The 22,526-nt window shown below is 38.0% G+C and overlaps 1 protein-coding gene across 5 annotated transcripts in view; it reads left to right on the top strand.

The window, feature by feature from the left end:
* DIAPH3 (diaphanous related formin 3) overlaps positions 1-22,526 on the top strand; it is a 549,655-nt gene that overhangs the window by 316,345 nt on the left and 210,784 nt on the right. For all 5 annotated transcript variants that reach the window (XM_070471159.1, XM_070471157.1, XM_070471160.1 and 2 more), the window contains 2 exons: positions 12,771-12,894; positions 19,899-20,064. In XM_070471159.1, coding sequence (XP_070327260.1) covers positions 12,771-12,894; positions 19,899-20,064 — 290 coding nt within the window. The remainder of the gene's footprint in view (positions 1-12,770; positions 12,895-19,898; positions 20,065-22,526) is intronic.

The raw sequence follows: 22,526 nt of genomic DNA on the forward strand, positions 1-22,526 counted from the left end.
TACCGAATGTTTGTCTTTTGTTCACCTACTGTGAGCACTTAGAGTGCTTAATTTCCAGGTGGTTGCCACCTGGAAGTGCACAGTATTTGAAAATTTCTAATTCATCTGCTATAACAAGCAGAAAGCATTTTCAAAAGCTTCCATTAACCTCTTTATGCTATAGGCTTCCAAAAATGACAATTAAAAATGTATTACAAGTTGGATATGTATTTTAGATATTCAGTATTAGTTATTATTTCAGCTTCATTTATAGTTTAAGTGTATATTGTAAATATATAAAAATATTTATTGTGCAATAAAATTTGCAACACAGCTAACATAATTTTTGGAACCATTGTGTCATGAAGACTAACGTTGAAGTCTCATAGTTTTTCAGGATAAATAATTATTTTGGTGTTTCAGATCAACTGTAAAATACTAGAGTTTTATGAATATACACATGAATGTGTGTGTCCGCCAATACAATGAAATAATTTGACAGGACACATTGGTGGGGGAGCATTTATAATATAATTTAGTTAAAAGGGAAAACAACCATGTAGGATATGGCTTTAACTAAATTGTCAATAAAGAGCACAAAATATATTGTTATGGGCTGAACTGTGTCCCCATATGTTGGAGCCCTTCATATGTTGAACCTAGTGCCTCAGAATGTGACTGTATATGGAGATAGGGCCCTTAAACTGGGGATTAAGTTAAAATGGGACCCTTAGGCTGGGCCCGAATACAATCTGACTTGTGTCCTTATGAGAAAAGGCAGTTTCAACACCCAGAGGAGACATCGTGGGCGAGCATACAAAGACCAGCCGTGTGAGTGCACAGGAGAGAGAGTTCAAGCCAAGGAGAGGTGCTGCAGAAGAAACCAAGCGTACGAATTAATATAATAACTTGAAGCATTTTTCTTGCTTAGTTTTTGGCTTTATAATGGCCTACTTTGTGTTGTTGTTTAGTTGCTAAGTTGTGTCCGAGTCTCCTGTGACCCCATGGACTGTAGCCTGCCAGACTCCTCTGTCCATGGGATTTCCCAAACAAGAATACTGGAATGGGTTGCCTTTTCCTTCTCCAAGGGATCTTCCTGATCCAGGGATTGAACCTGCATCTCCTGCTGTTTACCACGAAGTTCCCTAGGAAGTCCAGAGTGGCCTGTACTGCATGATTTTTGACTTTATCAGATAACTTGAAGAAACAGTCATAGATCTTCAGTGTTGGGTGCTCACTAGTAATCAGTTCAGGAATAACAAAGGTTCTTATACGAACTGTGAATTATCACATGATTTTAAATAATTACAAGTATGTGTAAATTCTTTCTTGAATAGGCATGACACATAAATTAGTATATGTATGAGGAAATATTGAGGCATTCTAAATAAATATATTCATGACTGTTTACATTTAATTTTCAGAGTGAGTTCTTACATCTCCTGGATTTTATTTTAGAATGCATTGATTTACATTGAGCTAAATTTACAAGTTTTAGTTTTGTTTCATCATGTCTTTTGCTACATCTGCATATATTTCTTTACCATTCTCTGTTTTGCTACTATATAATAGTTGAATTTTTCTTGTAAGTAGCCAACAAAGACTAGTTGCACTCTGAATTATCTATTGACACTTTTCCAAAACTGAGATATGAATAGATGGTTTTACCCTTTTTTTATTAGCATGTGGAAATAGTGAAAGTATTATTCTACACATAGATGGAGAGTAAGAAGCTATGTCTTGAAAGCTAGTCTGTGACTCCTGTTTAATTATGTCTCAGTGATCTATTTTGGTATGTATTAGCCATCTAATACATATACTCAGGAATTGTAAAACAATTTTAGTATTACTACAAACTAAATATAATTAAAAATAAATTTATTTTAAAAAGGCAACTTACATGTAGGTTTGGATGTACTTATTAGAAGGGCCATATATGTAAAATTTTACATTCAAAAAGTTAACACTTTTAACATAAAAGGGTATGATGAAATACAACTGAACTATTCACAAGGTAATTGCAGGATTTATGAAAAATATTTATAGTGCACTGGGAATATGCTGTACTGGTAAAGAACCAATAGGTTCAAGTTGTTTGGTGAGCAGCATTTTACTTAAATCTTGCCAGTTTATTTCCATGGATTTTCTATGTAAATTTGGCATCAAAAGTTGAAATTGGCAACTTGCAGGTGAGGTTGTAAATATTACACTATTTTATAATACAAATGTAAACTGTTTTGGAAGGCAGCAGAAAGGAATATAGAAAGAATATGGGCAAAATCTCTAGAAGGATTAAGGACTCTGTAGAGTGACATTGAAATACACTGGCATGAAGGAACTACTTGCAGTTAAAGATTGCTTTCTGAGATATGGAGCCGGGAACATTTCCTGAATTGGCTGCTGCTTGGGCTGATAGATGATGATGAAGAAGAAAACTGCATCAGGAAGACCTCTATATCTTTTTGGAGGTTAGCAGACTGAAAGTGGCATCAATACAGTGTTAATCTTTTTGAGAAACTAACAGTTTACCATGTTTGCAGATTTTTGTCCTCCTGCAGATTTGCAATAGCTACTTGAACAGTTCTGTCAGCGTCACCTGTGAGCCAGAGCTAGCATCAAGTAACAAGGGGCAGCAGGGACAGCCAAGGTCTTGGAGCTTTCTTAGGCGGCTGGGTGGAAAGCAGTATTTACTGCACTTCAGCTTTGCAACATGAAGTGGGAAATTACAAACCAGGCAGATAAAAGAGAGCTCCAGGGTGTTGTGAAGGATAGCTTAACTATAAGAAATCTATGTACTAGAAAGACGCCTATGCGGTGGATGGAGCAAACACCGTTATGGCTGGCTGCTGAATTTCTTTACTCACAAGGTTGACATGTACCCAACTGGGTGAAGAGTCATGGAGCTGATAAGATGCTGAAAGTAGAACTGCTGACTGCTTCCCAGAACCAGGCTGTTCATACAGCTTGCAAAGTCTTGAATTAGTGGTTGTATTCGTTCCCTAGGGCTGCCCTCAGCTATCACTGCACTCCAGGTCGCTGGCTGTTGAGGAATACAGAAATCCAGGTGTTGGTAGGGTTGGGTTCTTCTGGAGCCCCTGGGGAGGAGCCATGCAGCGCCCCCCTCTCAGCTGCTGGCGGCTGCCGGCGAGTCTTGGCATTGCTCTGCTCTCAGTTTTCACAGTGGTCTCTTCTCTGCGCCCCTGTATTCTCACCTCTCACTATAAAGACACCAGCAGTTTGGTTTAGGTCCCACCCAAGATCCAGGATGATTTCATCTTGAGATCCTTAATTCTTTACGAAGACCCTGTTTGAAAATAAGTCACATTCTGTTGTTCTGGGCAGATGTGGAGTTTGGGAGACACTTTTCAACCGAATCCTGTCATCCTTGTCATCACTCCCATAAGGGCATGGAGGCAGCACCATCATCTCTGAGTATTGTAAAATAGTTAAGGGTAACTACACTGTTAGGTTTATATATGGAATCCATTTATATTATGTTGTGAAATGTTTGGGCGTTGAAGGGTTATTGTTGATGAGCTTGTGAAGCAATTAAAACTGAAATTTATTAACGTGCCTTGAATTTAAGGAGGTTTTATTGACAGGTAGAGATGATTACAGTAGTTCTAGTAAATGATTTCAGTGGGTGAAATAAAAACGTGATAGTTCGACCTTATATTAAGGGAGAGGCTGTTGTTACCGTGGTCGACCTTAAGACTAGACAGCTGGGGTTTAAACCCCAACTGCCGTTTCTCATCATCGCTGGGCACGGTTGTCTTATGTCTGAACTGGGGATGATACTAGTATTTAATTTAGAGTTTGGTGTGAGGACTCCATAGGTTTCTGTGTGTAAGTATTTATAAACTTGTGTACAGCGCCTCGTAAGCACTGTGTGGATATTCTCTGCGTTTGTAGCAGTAGTGGCTGCTGTTGCTTCTCAGTGATTGTTTCTTATTTACACACATCTTCCTATGCTGTTATTAGTGATGCAAGTAAACATGGATCTCTGTGAATAGTGTATTGTTAATTTTAATATATATGCTCAAAAGTTGTTTCAACGGATTCCAGGTGCATCTTGTCTGAAATGTATGCAAACTTTAGCGTACAGGACCAAGAAATTTGTAGATTTATGTTGTTGAAAGACTTTTGTGCTTTTCTAAAGATTAGAGAATAATATACATGTAAGAATATGCACAAATCATGAATGTATAGCCCAGTACACTTTCACCAGCTGGATACATCAGCATAGGGAGTGGAATTTGGAAAATGGATTCTCTTTACCCTCTGTGCTTCAGCCTGACACTGGAGTTTTATTTCATATTTTGAAGTTTGGTAGATTTCTTTTGAAAAAACAGTTTCTACTACTAAACAACCTTTGAAGCCAATGAGTCTCCAGCAGCTCTTCAACAACTTATAGTTCTTTTTTTCTGCAGGTGTTTGCATGTTATGTGAAATCAAATTTATTAGCCCCGGATTATTGAGAAATGCCATATGGAAGTATGAACTAATACTGATGATAAATGATAGAAATAATAGAAACATTCAAAAAGATTTTATTCACCTTCATAGGAAAACCTGAAGAAAATGACTTCTTAGATAACCTTCCCCTCTCTTCTCAGAAGCAGAGATTTAAAATTGATCAGTTGGTAGACCCTTGTGGCATGTAATGTCTGTCACCGTGATGGCAGCTTCCCAGCAGCTGTCTATCAAACTACATATTCTCCGGAAAAAAGAAATAGTGTTCATTAATAGTTTTTGATATGTTTTGAAAGGATTCTTTTCAAAATGTTTATTGAACTCTCACTGCCTAGCAAACACCATCCTAGGCACTTGTAGTAATAAGGATTAGACTAACAGAAAACAAAATCAACCAAACAAAAAACATAAGGCTTAGACTGACTTTGAGTGACAGAAAAAAAGGTGACAGCAGCTCATATATGATGCATTCATTCAGTCAGTATTTGATGAGCTGTTTTTTGAATATATCTTCTGTCTCAGGGCCATTCGGGTCGGGGTACTGGATAGAGTTGTTGTGTTGAGCTGCTGAGTCATGTTCCCCTCTTCTGTGACCCCGTGGACTGCAGTCCCCCAGGCTCCGCCATCCATGGGCTCTTCCAGGCAAGAACACTGGAGTGCACTGCCGTCTGCTTCTCCAGGGGATCTTCGACCCAGGGACTGAGCCCACTGCTCCTGCATTGGCTGGCGAATTCTTTACTGTAAGCCACCAGGGAAGCCCTCTGGTTAGAGGACGGGAACACAAAAGAAGTCTCTGGTCTCTTGAAATTTACATTTTAGGTGGTAGATAGAGAACAAAGAGAGAAGTCAGTGTGTATCATGTTGGGTGGTTAGCTGTGGAATTCTAGGCCAGGTACTTTTTTTTTTTTTGGAATTTAAATTAAGAGATTGGAGAAGACCTTTGCATGGAAACCTGACGGTGTGAGGAGGTCAGACACGGTATGTGAGAGAGGCACGTAACAGGAGAGGCACGCAGGCGCCTAAGCCCTGGATACTGGTGTGACCGGGATTGGGGGTGCAGGAGGAGATACGATCAGAGAGGTGACAGCCCATAGGACGTGCTGGTCATTGCAAGGACTTTGATTTTGCTCTGAGATGGGGAGTCATCAGAAGCGTTTTGAGCAAAAGAGTGACAGCTGACTTGCATTTTCAAAGGATTGCTTTGGTTGCTCTGTTGGGAAAAATGGAGAACAGTGATGAAGTAGTGAAACCACTTGATGCTGTAATGTTAATCCAGGGCAGAAAGAATGTTGACTGGGACCAGGAGGAGGTAGCAAGGGAGGTGAGAGGGTTTAGGCCAAGCATCTACGTTGAAGGTAGAACCAACAGGATTTATTCTGGGACTGGATGTGCTGGGTATGAGGGAAAGAGGGGAGTCATAGCACCAGTCATTTACTGAGATGCAGGAGCATATTCCAGGAGAAAGATAAGTTCCAGTTTGAAAATGTGAGTTTAAGATGCCTATTAAACATTAAGGAATGATATTCAACCAGCAGTTGGAGTTCATGGCAAAGATCTAAGCAGCCCCAAAATAACTGTCATGTTTCAAGTTCAGAGATACACAGTCCAGGACTTGTCAGCCTACATGGTCTGTAGCCATACATAAAAATTCATTGCACAATTTACCGTGTGCATGTTTTTAGTCAGTCATGTCCAACTCTGCGACCCCATGAAGTAGCCTGCCAGGCTCCTCTGTCCATGGAATTCTCCAGGCAAGAGTACTGGAGTGGGTTACATTCCCTTCTCCATGAACTCTTCTCAAACCAGGGAAGGAACCCGGGTCTCCTGCATTGTGCATGGGTTCTTTTCCATTTGAGCTCCCTCCCACAGACATGTGCACAAAATCATTACCTTGAGGGAACATTTTGAATAATGTTACAAACATCTCTATTATTGGTCTCTTTTGTATAGTATTTATTTACCATAGTCTTGAACATCTTATTGGTAGAAAGGAGCTTTCAGCTTCTTTTAGGTAAATACGGTCTTCCATCAGATAGACTTCTCCCACTGGTACTGCTTTCTCTTCTGACAGTCCTGTGTCTTTCAAGCCCTCCTCCTGGCTGGGGAGGGCGGGGCTGCTGCCTTTGTGCTCTGGCGTGGGTGGTGCGGCTCCGCAGGGCCGACCCGGAGCCGCCACTGCTGTGCCCCTCCTCTCCTCCGCCTGCCTTCTGTCTGCCTTTCCTGCCTCCAGACTCCACCGCAGAGAGAGGTGGTTCCCTTGCAGTGTGATGTGTAGAAAAGTATAACAACAAAACCCTCTTGTCTGAGCAGATCTTCCTTGACTTAAGATGATATTACATTCAGGTAAATCCTCACAAGTTGAAACTAAGTTGAAAACTAATTGACTACATCTGCCTAGCCAAAGATCATAGCTTACTCTAGCCTAAGTTAAACATGTTCAGAACACTTATATTCATCTCCAGTTGGGCAAAATCATCTAACACTAAGCCTGATTTATAAGAAGGTGTTGAATATCTCATACTGTTCATTGATTACTGGCCTGAAAGTGAAAACCAGAGTAGTTCTGTGGGTACAGATCGTAAGTATATTAATTCTTCACCTACACGGGCTGACTGGGAGCTGCAGCTTGCTCTCCATCATCATGAGAGTGTGTCCCACACACTGCTAGCCCAGAGAAAGAGCAACATTCAAGGTCTAAAGTATGGTTTCTGTTGAAAGCATATAGCTTTCCCCACCATCATAAAGTTGAAAAACCCTAAGTGGAACATAAGCAAATTAATAGCAAATGCAAACTATAATGTATTATTGTATGGGATCCCCTCAAGAATCAGACAGGGTGAAGGACAGGGAAGCCTGGCGTGCTGCAGTCCATGGGGTCACAAAGACTCAGACACAACTGAGCAACTGAACAACAGCAACAACAAGAATCAGAAGAGGGCTTCCCAGGGGGCCCAGTGGTACAGAATCCAGCTGCCAAGGCAGGAGACGCTGGAGATGCACATTTGATCCCTCACTCGAGAAGATCTCCTGGGGGAGGAAATGACAGCCCACTCCAGTAGCCTTGCCTGGAAAGTCCCACGGACAGAGCAGCCTGGCAGGCGACAGTCCACGGACAGAGCCAGACAGGACGGAGCGACTGAGCACACTCCCATCATGCGAGAATCAAGACAAGGAAAAGAAGGGAAACCAAGCAGAAGGAGGCCAGCTAAGGATTAGTGGCCAGTCACGTAGCATTGCTTCTTTCAGTTTACAGGTTTGCCTGTTATGAACCAAACTGCAGTTTATTTTGAGTTTGTGCTGTTTTACCATCTTATTTTAATTTCATGCTTTTCCGTCAACATAATGCATTTTATAATGATACTCTAGAACTTAGATTTTGTCTTCAGCCCACTTAATATTAAAGATTTTTTTAATGCTACTGAAGGTTTTATCCATCATGTCCATCCAGTGTATTATTTTTGACGTGCATTTTGTGAAATACTCTTAAAGCTTTATTATTACAGTTGTCTAGGAAAAATCATTATGTTTGAAGCTTTAAATGCTATAGGCTTTAGTTTCTCTCATAGAACAGTTGTGTCTAGAATAGGAAGGGTAATTTAGTTTGGATGTTTACATTGTTTTTTGGTAATTGTTGCTTTTAAAGCTTTCTTCAAAGACTTCATCTCCTCTGTAATGTATCATGGTATGTAAGAATGAGTGTGACATTTCTTAGTAAGCTTGTTATGAAATAAGGACCAACACCTCCAGGAGATAGTCATAGATGATTATTGTTTAATTATAGAGATTATATAAATGTATGCAGTTTCTCCATTTTTATTTGAAATCTTAGCATGGTAAATCATAGAGGACATTATATTGCAGAGAACCTATATACATGATTTCTGTATCACGATTTCTGAATCTAAATATTTATAGTTGTGATTTTAACTTTTATTTAGAGCTTTTCTAACATCTCTAGTGTATAATTATCAAAATGACTAGCCACTTGGAGAAAAGTCTGTGTCTTAGCTTTTAAAGTTTTAGATATTTAATCTGTTATATTTCCCCTTTTTAATGTTTTAACCTCTTGAGAGGTTAAAGTTAAACCCAAAATCCATTCTTTCAGCAAACATTTGAGTACCTGCCCTGTGTTATGTAAACCAAGGCGCAAAGATGCATAAAATATAAGGTCTCTCCCCTCAGGAATCCCTGGGCGGTTAGGAGAGGAAGGCACATGCTGAAAGTAATGGGTGTCCTCCTTGCAAAGATAGAGACAGTTAGTTGCCAGGCATGACAGGCGGGAGGGCGCGTCACCAGGGCCGGTCTGGGGTTTTGGCCTCTTACTGTAAAAGTGAACGGGAGTGACTTGGGTGGAGTGGGTAAAGCAAACAGACACACTTTTTCTGGCATCAGGTACAGAATAGATAAAAGGGGTTGGATGGAATCAAACTAGGAGTTGATTTGGTAGTTAAGCGTGGCAGTTTAGGAAATAGGACCATGTTGTAGGTGGAACTCTGATGTTGCTGTGTAAGGAGTTTCTTGTCTGGTTTTTAAGCAGAGGTAGGTTATCTTTAGGCTTCCCTCGTAGCTCAGATGGTAAAGCATCTGCCTGCAATACGGTAGACCCGGGTTCAATCCCTGGGTCAGGAAGATCCCCTGGAGAAGGAAATGGCAACCCACTCCAGTACTCTTGCCTGGAAGTCCATGGACAGAGGAGCCTGGTAGGCTACAGTCCATGGGGTTGCAAAGAGTCGGACAAGACTGAGCGACTTCACTTCTTCTTATGGTATCTTTAAATTAATGTTTGTCTCAAAATTTCCATGTACAGTTTGGATATGGCTCTGAGAGAAACAGTAGGAGACCAGAGGTCAAAGAAGAGGTTAGTGTTCCAGATCCTTTGAGTGGTGTTCAAGGGTAGATTTTATTTGTCAAGTACCGTGTGAGGGATGTCATGATCCTTTGGATCTGAGGGTTCAGGAGAGGAAGGGTCAAGACTAGCAGGTTTCCAGCACAGGAGACAGCATTATGGTTCTACTGCCCAAAGTCATATGGAGATTGCAGATGGGCAGTTGGCTGGGGGTCGAAACACAGTGTCTGAGGTGACTGAGGGATATCCCATCTGATTGAAAACTGAGTAAAATGCAGAAGTTGAAAGTGCCTTAAAAATATCTAGTCAACTCTGTTTTATAATGACTGTATTTTGTTACTTCTAAATAATGAAAAGGAATAAGAAGATAAGATTAACTTATTAGTTAAGAAATGTGAAAGAAAAAAAAACAAATGTGACGTAGTTGAAAGATAAAATTCACATGTGTCACATACAGAGATACCAGTAAATTAACACTTTCAAGGAGTGCAATTTAAAATTCTCTGCTCCAGTTGGGACTTCTAATAGCAAAAATTATTGTCACTGACCTTAAAGAACTTGAGATATGTTCAAGTTAAACTATGTGGTTAAACTATGTCCAAAGATGTATGTGGGTAGTTTCTTTGTATATATAATTACTGAAGAATGCCAAGGACATTCTTAAATCCTCTTTAGTTTTATCCATCAGATGGCCCTGGGCATTCAATTGTATTTTATTTACATAGAACTTGCACACACCTTTCTTTCTTCCAACTGTGGTTTCAGTCTTTATTTAAAAACCTGCAGTGAAAAGTTGATCTGCTGCTGCTTCTGAGTCGCTTCAGTCGTGTCTGACTCTGTGCGACCCCATAGACGGCAGCCCACCAGGCTCCCCCGTCCCTGGGATTCTCCAGGCAAGAACACTGGAGGGGGTTGCCATTTCCTTCTCCAATGCATGAAAGGGAAAAGTGAAAGTGAAGTCGCTCAGTCGTGTCTGACTCCTAGCGACCCCATGGACTGCAGCCTCCCAGGCTCCTCTGTCCATGGGATTCTCCAGGCAAGAGGACTGGAGTGGGGTGCCATTGCCTTCTCCGAAAAGTTGATTAGTTACAGTTAAATTGTCTTAAGTATAATGTACAAATAATGTAATTGGGTAGTGCTGATGAAGCTTAGGTAACGGCTTAATGGGATTTCTATCTGTTAAGTAGCTACAGAACCATTTTGTAAGACAACTTTTTTCTCCTTATGATGCCAACCTTAGATGTTTGAATGTGCTCCCGAGTTTCCTAACATCCCAAACATTTTATTCTTATAATTACCAACTATTCTTTTTAGCCAGAGTTCTATAGCACTTTTCCTGGCAATGATGATGGTCGTGATGATTTTTTTTTTTTAATTTCCTTTGATTTTAGTATTGCTTCAGTCTTTAAGGCATTTTTACTGAGTTGTCCGAATAAGATTAACATCTCTTAGTCCATTTTATTTTTAAAAAATTCTTCATCCTATATTATAGCAGTTGATCTTTATGAAATATCAGTGAGGTAAAAATATGAGGCGAGATTCCTCCTATTTTGCTCATGTGGTGATAGACCATCGTCCCTGACTCAGCTGGCTGCCAATGAGTTGGGAAGGGCTCCCAGGATCCCCTAAGAAGCCTTTCCCTGACCACCTGAAGCCCTTCTCCCACCCCCTGAGGAGCACGCACTCCCTGGGACAGCTCTGTTTCCAGCCACGAGCCGCCGGCCCCCGCCAAGCACAGGCTCGGCTGCGGGGCAGCTCTGAGGACAGCTCGTGGATCAGAAACGCGCCCCTCTCAGCCTTCCTGCAGGCACTGGGGTCCCGCCTGCTGGCCAGATGCACACTGCTGCATCCATGGGACAGAGGAAAAACTATGCATTTGACTTTTGTCTTGGTTCCTAAAATCCTCGTTAGAGCAGGAGTGCCTTTGTGCGCCAATGAGATGACTTGGGGCAGACGGGAGCAGGGCCAGCTTAGGGAACTTGAGAATGGGGCCACTGGTTGACAGAAGCGCCAGCCAGGAGGCCAGAGGACACACGTTTCAGCCCTCCCTCTCGCCTGCAGGTCAGGCACGAGAGCCCGTGACCGGGTCAATCGCAGCTGTGCTGTGAGGCTTCGCTGAGACTCCGAGATGAAGAGGCACACGGGCCTTGTGTTACAGTGAGCGCGTGGGTGCTCCGGGAGGCCGTGCACGGACTGCGCCCAGAGAGCGTGGGGCGTCAGGCAGCCCCTCCTTCCGTGTCCTTGCCCTGTGTGTGTCTTCCGTTTGGCTATTCCTGAGCTAGAGCCTCTATAATAAAAGCTGTCGCAGCAAGCACAGTACTTCCCCAAGTTCTGTGAGTCATCCCAGTAAATAATAGAAAATAAATGGGGTAGGGGGAGCATATGAGAACCCTTGAAGGACAGGTGATCCCCGTAACTTGCCCTCTCAAGTGAGGGCAGTCTTTATGGGACTGAGTCCTTAAACATGTGGGTTCTAGGCTAACTCCAGGCAATGAGTGTCAGTGAATTGGGAGACACCAGTGGGTATTGGAGAAGTGGGTGGTGTTGGACTGATGTATCAGATATCAGAAAAAAATAAATAATCCACGTATGTTCTTTCCAGTGTTTGCCTTGTGCTTTTTGTTACATGGGAGTTCCTCAGACTCGTTCGTCTTTCCTCTAGATATCTGCCAGATTTGATGTGTGTCTATGTGTAGTAAAATTTGATCAGTGATTTAATCATAATATTTTAAGTGATTTTTTTCAATAGTGTATTAATACATTTAATTTAAATGTTAATTAAAAATATAATTTATTTGCCTTCGAACCATTCATCCACAGAATGCTTAAGTGTATTCCCCTGGGTTTAGCTATATGTGGATTACTTGTGACTTTTACTAGGCAAGAATGTATACACAAAAACACTTTATTATTTAATAAACAGAGTTTACTTGTTCTCAGAGTATCAGTAAAGAAAGTTTGAAATTTGTTTCCCATGGTACTCAGAGAACTCCTGATATCTTTTCATTCCTGATGTAGGTGACCTTGAACAAAAGAGCAGAGTTTCCCCATCTTTTCTTTGTACATTTTTCCCCTCTCAAAAGATCATCATTTTGAAAAGTGCTCAAATTATATTGAAATAGATTTAATTTTAAAAACATACTCTTTCTTTTCCATCTTTTTCTTAATTGATTTTTTTGTAGTGTTTGTAGAGGTCAAGGACTTTGATTTTTCAACAAAAGATTTCTTATACGTGGTTTGTGTATGTGAGCTTTACCAAAATATTCCTGTTTTTAAAAATCTTTTATTTTCTTCATTTCTGGATTTAAAAATTAAAGGGTTTTTAAAACTTTAAGTGAAATTCACCTTTCCTTTATTTTCATGGATTTTTCATTATTATTGTAAGGTTTTTAATGTGTTTTGTTTCTAGAATATTTTACTTTTTTATATTATAATTTCGTCCTTTTAAGGCGTATAATATTCTCTCTTTTAGTTTCTGTAGAAACCCTGGAAAAGAACTTGAAACAGATGGGAAGGCAACTTCAACAGCTTGAGAAAGATTTGAAAATCTTTCCCCCTCCTGAAGACTCACATGATAAGTTTGTGACAAAGATGTCCATATCCTTTGATATCTAAATAACTTTAAATTACTAGTCAATTAGGAATACAATTTACTTAACCTTTTAAGTGTACTGCATAACCAGAAATCACTCTATAATGCCCAGTTATAGAAAATTTATCCTTTACCTTCTTGCAAGGAAATTTATCAAGGGTTTTGCCTGTAGTGAATAATACAGAGATGTATTCTGTTAATTTCATTCCTTTTTTTCCCTTTTTATTAATTAATACGTTCTCTCCTCACTTTCCTTCCTTATGCCCTATTTTCCTTCTGATGTTCATGGTAAATTGAAAGGATAGGAAGATTCAATTTTAGAAAGTTTGAATTTAATGTCATGTTGTGATATAGATACTGTTGAAATGGACCAATAGTTTTGAAGCAGATGAAGACTTTATAAACTGGTATGACTGTCAGCTTAATTTCAAAAATTAATTTTTGCATATCAAAAGTTAACTCATGTTCGAGAAACCAAAATTTCCTTTAGAAATACTACATTGTTCCAAAAAGCAAACCTGAACTTACCACAGTCCTACTGGTATTGGTATTTTCCAGACTCAAAATAAAATTGACCAATACATGTGTGTATGTATGTGTGTAGATATGCATATATACATAAAACTAATAGCATTGGGGTTGTCTTGCTTAATTTAAGGTCCTTTGAATTTCATTATCTTTGGTTTCGCTAACTTTGTCAGTGGGAAGTGAAAGTTGCTTAGTTATGTCCGACTCTTTGCTACCCCATGGACTATACACTGGAGTGGGCAGCCTTTCCCTTCTCCAGAAGATCTTCCCAACCCAGGGATTGAACCCAGGTCTGCCGCATTGCAGGCGGATTCTGTACCAGCTGAGCCACCAGGGAAGCCCAAGAATACTGGGGTGGGTGGCCTGTCCCTTCTGCAGCGGATCTTCCCGACCCAGGAATCAAACTGGGATCTCCTGCACTGCAGGCGAATTCTTTACCAACTGAGCTATGAGGGAAGCCCCACTTTGTCAGTGAACTCATCTTTAATGAGTAATTGAAGTAATAAACTTTTTTTTTTATTTCCAGAAACTAATGTTGAGTTTTCTCTCCAAACCATTCTGTGAAATTAGAGACTGATATCTTTTGCCTTATAATATTACAACTATACAAAAATCCTGTATGGGCTTCAGAATTCCATATGAAAGGATAACCCATTTCTAAACAAACACTTGTAAGTAGGTACTCCTAATTTTATTTTAAACTGAGATGCTTAAAATAACTACTTTTCCTCTTTTCATCTCTTCTTCCCTGAGATTTGGCAAATCACAAAATTATTATTTGGCTTGTCATAGACTTTATTCTACTGTATACTTTCAGCTTAATTGTGAATTAGTTCAATTTTAGCTTTCTGCACCATCTCTTTTGGGAAATATCATAAAAATGCACTCCAGCAATAATCAATTCAGGCTAATGTGTTTGTTTCCTTTCGTTATGTTTCCTATCCACACAGTTTCTTCTTTTATTAGGCAGGATGTCTTTATTTGAAAAGGTTGTGTTTTGAAAACTGAAGATGAAATCTGTATTTATCCATCAAATATATATTTGCCACACCTTCTCCTTTGGCAAAGTGTGGTTAAGCCTAAATTTGTTATTGTAGAATTACATGTTACATCATTCTTATCTTCCCCCCACCCACCATTTTATCATGTTACAATATTCATATGTGACAGTATTGTGATCATTAAGAACTGTTCATTGAGTCATTTTTTATTGTTCCCTATAGACAGAAAGCATTTTTGAAAAGGTTTTACTTGCATACAATCTCCAGTAATACATTGTGCATGTACTAATTATGAATCTCAGTTATCTGGAACATAGGACCGGAAACGAATTCTTGAGATTAGAATAAGGCTAGTAGAATTCTGCTCAGCAGACAATTCAGGACCTATCCATATTTGTGTTCATATGACACAGAAGCTGAATGATGTTGGCTTGTTGAAAGGTATGCAGCTCATAAAAAGCAGCCAGCAGGAAATCAGAAACAGGAAGGATGAAGCTTTGTTGGAAACAGTTTTTCATTTTGAGTACAATTATACTCCATGGACAAGAAAGCTCCTACATCCTGTCGCTAAATATCACAACCTAGATGCCTCTAATGAACTGATTAGCATTCATGTATCTCTTGGAAGTCAAATATATGAACAGTTGGTGCACTTTGCTATTGACAAAGCTTATAATCATAAATATTCTTTGCTGAGATTAGATTGCACTCGTTTGCTCTTCATCTTAGACATACTAGTTTCTAAGTAATTAAATTCATTCATTGCAAAGCTTTGTTTAATTAGGACTGACAACAAGTCAGATTTTGAATATTAAATACATTTATACAGATTTTATTAAATTGGCAAATTGTGAGCTTCTTACATCTAAGAAAATGGAAGAATTTGGGGACTAAATACACACTAAATTAAACTGTGTTTAACTGAAGTTGGGGTTATTAACACTGGCAGTTTGTTTAAGTATTAGTGCTTATTAGTTGAAAGACATATCAAACGTTTGGTTCATCAGTCAATTCTGAAAGAATGTGTGTGTTATCAAAGTTATTAATGGTACGTTTATGCAAATAGATATTTAAACAATCATGATTTACTGAACTATTAAATAATTTGTTAATTGTTTTATATTATAGTGATACAATTTTGTTGTAATTTCATGAGTAGCACTCAACTATAGTGTATTGTATTTTTATTCTACCAGTACTTGTTTTCTTTACATTCATATCTTAATATTAAAAAAGACAAAATTACATTCTTTAAAAGGCATGCACAGTTATTTCATTATCACATTGACTTTTTAGTAATAATTACCCTACTTTTCAATTGCTAAGTCTGGTGAGAAGTGTAATTAGAGTAATTTCACTGTAAGTATTTGCCTGAAAAATTTGTTTTGTGATTTGTGGTAGGGTCACCAATATTGTTATATATCGAAAAGTATTATACGTAAGGTGTACATACTTTTTAAATTCTTTATCCATGAGAAATGGGGAAAATGCCAGGATTAGTGTCATGCAATGCTTATTCCTTTCTTTTGACCTTTACATTCTGGAATATATCTTATTTTAAGGAAAAATAACAAATAGATCCTAGCACATCACCCTCAAAATTTTCCTTGCACAAGCCTTTGCATTTCTTTTTTCTCCTTGTCCCACTGTCTCCCAAGTCTCATAGAAAAAAATCATTTTGCTTGATATTTTTGTATTTGCCATAGAACTTACATGACAAGTTGTCACTTTTCCATTTTTTTAGTCTTTAAATTTCTTCTTTGTAATCACACTTTATTTTCAGTTTCTTTTTTGCTGTCTCACTGTATAACAATATTTTGGACACTCCAGAAATTACTAGGTAGATGCTGAAACTGTCCCAATAAATTCTCATATTACTTACATCTATATTTCACACTGCATAAAGCACAGAATTTTTCTGGTAAAGCAATTTAGTACATTTTAATTTAATTGAAGTGTGATTAGGAAGGAAAATGGAAGAGTGGAATGAGTGAAATGTAAACTTGCATAATACATGGTCCATTTGCAAGAGTGGGAAGTTAGGTAATTGAGTGATTTGTAAGAGCAGATTTTTTCTCTTAAATTAGTCTTCTTTCCTCCTTTTTTCCCCCGCTTTCTCTCACTTGTTTTCTATTTAACACATTCTCAACAAACTTTAAAGACTTTGGTTAAAATATCTTGCTCTTCATCCTCTGTACATCCTCAGGTCTATAGTGATCTCTTCCTTCGCAGAGGTCTTGCTTTATTGACTATGTTGGGCTTGACAGGCATGCCTCGGTCACTGTCGCTTTCTCAGCCAGGAGTTCCCTCACTACCCTGCATGTTAGGCTTTGTCACTCTGTACAACATCACGCACAAACGTTTGTTTTTATCACCCTTATTACTGTCTGAATATCTCATTCATTTATTTACTATCTGTCACCACTCTCTAGAATGCATGTTTCATGGAAAATGGGGACTTTGCTGACCGTGTTAGCCAGTGTTTTCCACACTGCCTAGAAGAGGCGTTCTCAGTGGGGTTCAGTGAATACTTGTAGATTAGCTGGTTGCCTGGCCATCTGGGTCCCGGGTCATTAAGAAGATCTGTTAAAGGTGTTAAATGTGTAGGACCAGTTGAAGCTCATCCTTGTAAGGTGATTAATGGAAGTAAAAGGTATCTTAGGTGGAGACGTGCAATAATATGCTAATAAAGGTAGAATCTATTTGTGCCGTAGTGCTTGGGAATGAACAGAACTTGTTTAAATCCCACATCTTGGTCTGACTACTCAGTTGGCCAAAACTAAACGTGTTGTTCAATGTGTGTGAACACAGATCTGGTTCTCATGTGCCTTTCAAATGGGAAAATTCCACTGGGTCAAGTAGAAGTTCATCAGAATATTGCTTTAGTCTTGGTAAAGGAAAAGAAAATAGATTTCACAAAAATGTCATGTAATTGGATATATATCAATATTTCTGTAATGAACTTTATCAAACTTTTGTTGAATAACTTGCCTTTCTCTAAAGCTCTTTATAAATATAGGACTTGTGCTGGGGAAAAAATAAAGCCTTGTTACTACTAAAGTTACGGGCATTAATTTCTAACTGGAGTTCAACAATTGGCATGAGAACACCTGTGTTTGCTTTTTCTTTCAGATGATGAAGAGTATTTTTTATCTGAAGGTTCTGCCATCTCTTAATGAGACAGTATCCACCACTAGCCTCACTAAAGTAGCCCATTATTCCATTCTATCAGATGGTCATTTTATACTTCTGAGAATTCATTTGGCTCTTTCCAACATCATTGCAATTCAATCACAGTCTTACCATTTTTTGCTAGTAATTCCACTATTTAAAGTTGTACTTCGTTTCCTTTGGCAGCAAATTGTTACATAGATAACAATGATAAGCATATTTAAAACTCTAGCTGTTAGAACAAGACCATATAATTTCCATTGTTTTGGCTCTTGATCCTCTTTCACATCACATCATTTAATGGAATTTTGCTATTTTTAAGTATGTCCAGGCATATTTCTGATATTTTGTTTACTCTTGATTCTTCCCTGAAAATCTAAGAAGTGTTATTGAATAATAGGGCTTTATTTTAACTTATTTACCAAGCTGATTCCTATGAATGGGCATATTCCTAGGTATTAGAAAAAAATTATTAGTATTTGTGGAGTACCTGTTATTTCCTGTGGCTGATTCGTGTTGGTGTATGGCAGAAACCAACTCAATATTATAAAGCAGTTGTCCTCCAATTAAAAATAAATTAAAAAAACAAAAACCTGAAAGCCTAATAAGTCATGATGAAGCAAAATAGGAGTGACTGTAGAACATACAGTTAGGAATACCCACCATGCAGTGCAACCGGTTGTCCAGGGTAGCTACTTTTTAGGAACTCTGTTAGCCCATAACATTGCATCCAAATTGTATGTGTTTGTGTGTGTGTATGAATGTATGTATGCACGATTTTATGAAGAGAGTTCCATGATTTATATCAGGCTTTAAAAAATTTATTTTGTAATTAGAGGAAAACTGCTTTACAATGTTGCATTGATTTCTTCTGTACAACTTCGAATTAGTCATATATATATATATATATATACATGCTCTCACGTCAGACTTGTGAGACTTCTTACCTTTCCTACCACAGTTTAAGAGTGATGACAGAAGAGTGAAACTAGTCATCGGCACCCATACAGTTGCAGACGATTTGACTTAATACAACAGCTAGAGAAAGGGCAGACAGTCACAGGGGATCAGCCCCCAAGATGTGGCAAGTGTGAGTGAGTGAAGTTGCTCAGTCGTGTCCCACTCTTTGCGACCCCATGGACTGTAGCCCGCCAGGCTCCTCCATCCATGGGGTTTTCCAGGCAAGAATACTGGAGTGGTTGCCATTTCCTTCTCCAGGGGATCTTCCCGACCCAGGGATTGAACACGGGTCTCCCGCATTACAGGCAGACGCTTTCCCGCCTGAGCCGCCAGGACAGCAAGAACAAAGCACTGCCAGGGGATTGAACCAGAAGGGCAAACAAAGAACTTCACTGCACAGAGTACAGTGAACGGCAAGTGCTGTGTATTCAGTGGGACGAGTGATCACGCTTAGTTGCAGAGATTAGAGTAGGGGGCTTCATGGAAGAGGAAGAGTTGAACTAAGCTTACAATGATAGGTTTGGACAAGCAAAGGCAGGAAATGATTCCTCTTTTAGATGGGAGTTAAGGCTATGTAAATAATCCATGTGGGTATAGTCTTATTTGAGACATAAATTCTAGTTTATAGACTGAATAAATGAACCACTATTGATTTCTGAACTTGGTAGGTAAATAAAGGGATGCTTACTGCACATTACAAATGAATCAGCATAAGTTCCATGTAATGATAATTTCTGAATGCATTTCAAATGTGATTTCTATTTACATAAATTCACTTCACCTACAGTATTTCACAAATGTGGATGTTTCACAACAGAGTATATAGAGATACATGTATGTATTATTATAGCTGCTTATGATTTTGTGATTTTAGTATATAAAATCTTTTGTTCATCCAAGGATTAAAAGTTATACTAGATATAAATGCATTAATATTTAGCACTATTAGCACCACTAGTACTATTATGATCTAGATTTTTAGCAAGTATAAGGAGACATTTGAATATCATTGAAACTACTGAACTATAATTTTAAATCATATTATGACATCTGATAAGATAGGCAAATTAGAAGAAAAATATCCTTGAACCCAATCATAAAAGCAAAATGTTAAATATATAAATATTTAACTTTTCTGATTGTTTTTCCACTGTTAATTAGGAATCACCCTGAAGATTTCATCACTGTACAGTATGGATTGAATTGTAAAAATGGTTAACTATTAGAGCTAGTTTTGGCATTTTGGAGATGTGTAATAATGGCTAACAATTAAAACATATGACTTAAGGATATTTTTTTTCCCTAAAACATTTCTTTGTAAATTTCAGAGTACCTTAACTGTAATATACAGCTTTGTTATCAGTGCAAAAGAACAATATGAGAAGCTTTCAAAATTACATGAAAACATGGACAAGTTATACCAGAATATAATGGCGTACTACGCCATCGACGTGAAGAAGGTTTCCCTAGAAGACTTCTTGACTGATTTGAATAACTTCAGAACCATGTTTATGGTATGTTAAAAATCTTAATTTGTTTTTTAAAAGTATTTAAATCTATATTACTTCATTTACTGTTTAGTAATTCATTCTGCCCCTGTTGTCTATAGTAAAACTTATCTTTTCTGATGTTGAAAGTTAGCTTTAAATTTTTTAGATTTTTAAATCTATTGAAAAATGTGTGTTTTGTTCTCTTTTGGGCCTTCCCAACATTAAGTTGTAATCAGAAATTTTGATTGAAAAAGTGACAAATTCTGAAGTTTTTCATAAAGACTCCCCTCCTGGCTGATTACAAAGCACTTTTGTAATAAGTTTTTGGCTCTGAATTTGTTTCTTTATGCTTAAGATCAATTTTTATTTTTGTGGTATAATTTCACCAACTTCTGTACAGTTTTTATGAAGCTTTTTTTCCCTTTTCTTTTCTTAATGCATTGTACAATAAGCTACCTGTGATTTGCCTTTGAATGGATTTTGCGTTCCTAGGGTTTCCTTTAGATGCTTTAATAGGGAGGTCAGGTCTCTGATGTGGAATCCTTTCATTTAGGCATTAAAAAGATCTTTTGAAAAGTATTAGCTGATTAAATGGGGGAAAAAACCCACACACGTATTAAAGTGAGAAAGCATTGTTGTCTCCCTAGGGAAACTGGTGATACATTTTCATTTCTACAATGAAAAATTACATTGTTCATAATAGATGGGTGAGTCACTTTTGTGTTTCAGCAAATGTTTATGGGGATTAAAAACTTTTGAGGTGTAAAGGAAAAAAAGATTGAATTTAAAGAAGGTTGAATTTATTTTTAATTTTAGGAAAGCTTTATTGCTGAATTTATTGGACTTAGTTATAATCACCTGGTTATGACTAGATAGCCTTTCAATAAAGTCAATATTTTAAATGAAAATTGGTTCACAAGTCTAATTTATTTCCTCCATAAATTCACAGTGTTTTTCAAAATTATTTTTTCACTAGCAGAAACAACTTTGACTATTAGATATACTTATTATGTGTTTATATGTATGATATACTGCATAATATGCTACTTTAATTTTTTTTTTTTTTTTGCTACTTTAATTTTTATGTTTTATGAGTCAACATGGTTTAGTAAGAATAGCAAAGGCTTTGCAGTTTGAGAGAACAAGGTTTGGATTCCACACTAGTTATATGACTATAAATACTTTTAACATTTTTGAGCTTCAGTTCCCATAATTGTAAAAGGGAATGTTAATTCTTTTCTCATGGTAGTATTTAAATACTAAATGAGATAAGTATTAAGTATCACAGCTCTTGGTACATGGTAGTTGCTTAATAAATTATTATGCCATGAAAGGTTAACTCAGTAGACTTGAGATACTCAGACCCTGCACATTTCAAAGAAATTGCTGGTCCTTTACTGGCTCTGGGGAGAACAACTATAAACTCTTGGAATATCCTGCCCAATAAAGCAGTTTTTGTATACCCGGACCTGGGGCCAAGCTGGATAGTTATGCAAAAAATGTTATTTATTGTGAACACTTCTTTTTGGGGTCTATATTCTGGTCTGCATGACTGACCTCCTCAATAACTCTTGGTATCAAGGCTTGGTTGAACTTTCCTTCTTGGCAGTACATCATATCACATGTGTTGTGACATGTTGCTGGAATAATGAAACTCTCCTGGGAGAAGACAACTGTGATTTTACTCTGTATCTTTTCCCTGTAAGAAAGTGTAACAGCGAGTATAACAACATTTCTGAGTTCTGTGGCTCCTTCCAACAAATTATCAAACCCAAGGGTGGTCTTGAGGATCCATGACACAATTATGCATAAAATTATAAAATAATAATACCCATCAGATACTGAATATTTTCTATGAACAAACTATTTTTCCAAATGCCTTACATATATCAGCCAGTCTTCATGATAACTCTGCATTCTTTTGCTGTTTCTATTCCCCACTCTGGGCAAATGTAGAAAGAGACCAAGTCCATAATGTATGGTTTGAATCACATCTGATTCCACATCTGCCTTAGATCTGGTAGGATATCTGTGGGTAACTTAGCATCCTTAATAGGTGGTGGGCAGAGGGAAAAGTGTTTGAGTGGAGAAAGGTTCAGGGTGGAGGGTGGTAAAGTGAGAGCTATACTTTGTTTCAGAGTTCACATGGCTCCTAGAAGTAGCTGCTACCACACACTTCCTACATACACAGACATACAACACACACTCCTATTCACATCGTACTAAATTAAAATTGTTATGGCTAAGTATAAAACACTTTATTTGAATAAATAATCTGGAGAGGGAATTGTTTTTAGAATAAAAAAAAGCATAAAGAAGACTATAAGGGAAGATCAATTTTGCAGGCAAATTTTTTCTTCCTTTCTTTATGGTTATAGTCCTTGAATTTTAGACACTGTGTCCCTTTTTTTTTTTTTTAATTGAGAGAAAAGTGCTATACAGTAGACATTTAGAAAGACCACAGTGTCAAGACTGCTGGAAATTAC

This window comes from Odocoileus virginianus, chromosome 8 (genome assembly GCF_023699985.2).
Source record: "Odocoileus virginianus isolate 20LAN1187 ecotype Illinois chromosome 8, Ovbor_1.2, whole genome shotgun sequence".
In the NCBI taxonomy this organism is placed as follows: Eukaryota; Metazoa; Chordata; class Mammalia; order Artiodactyla; family Cervidae; genus Odocoileus; species Odocoileus virginianus.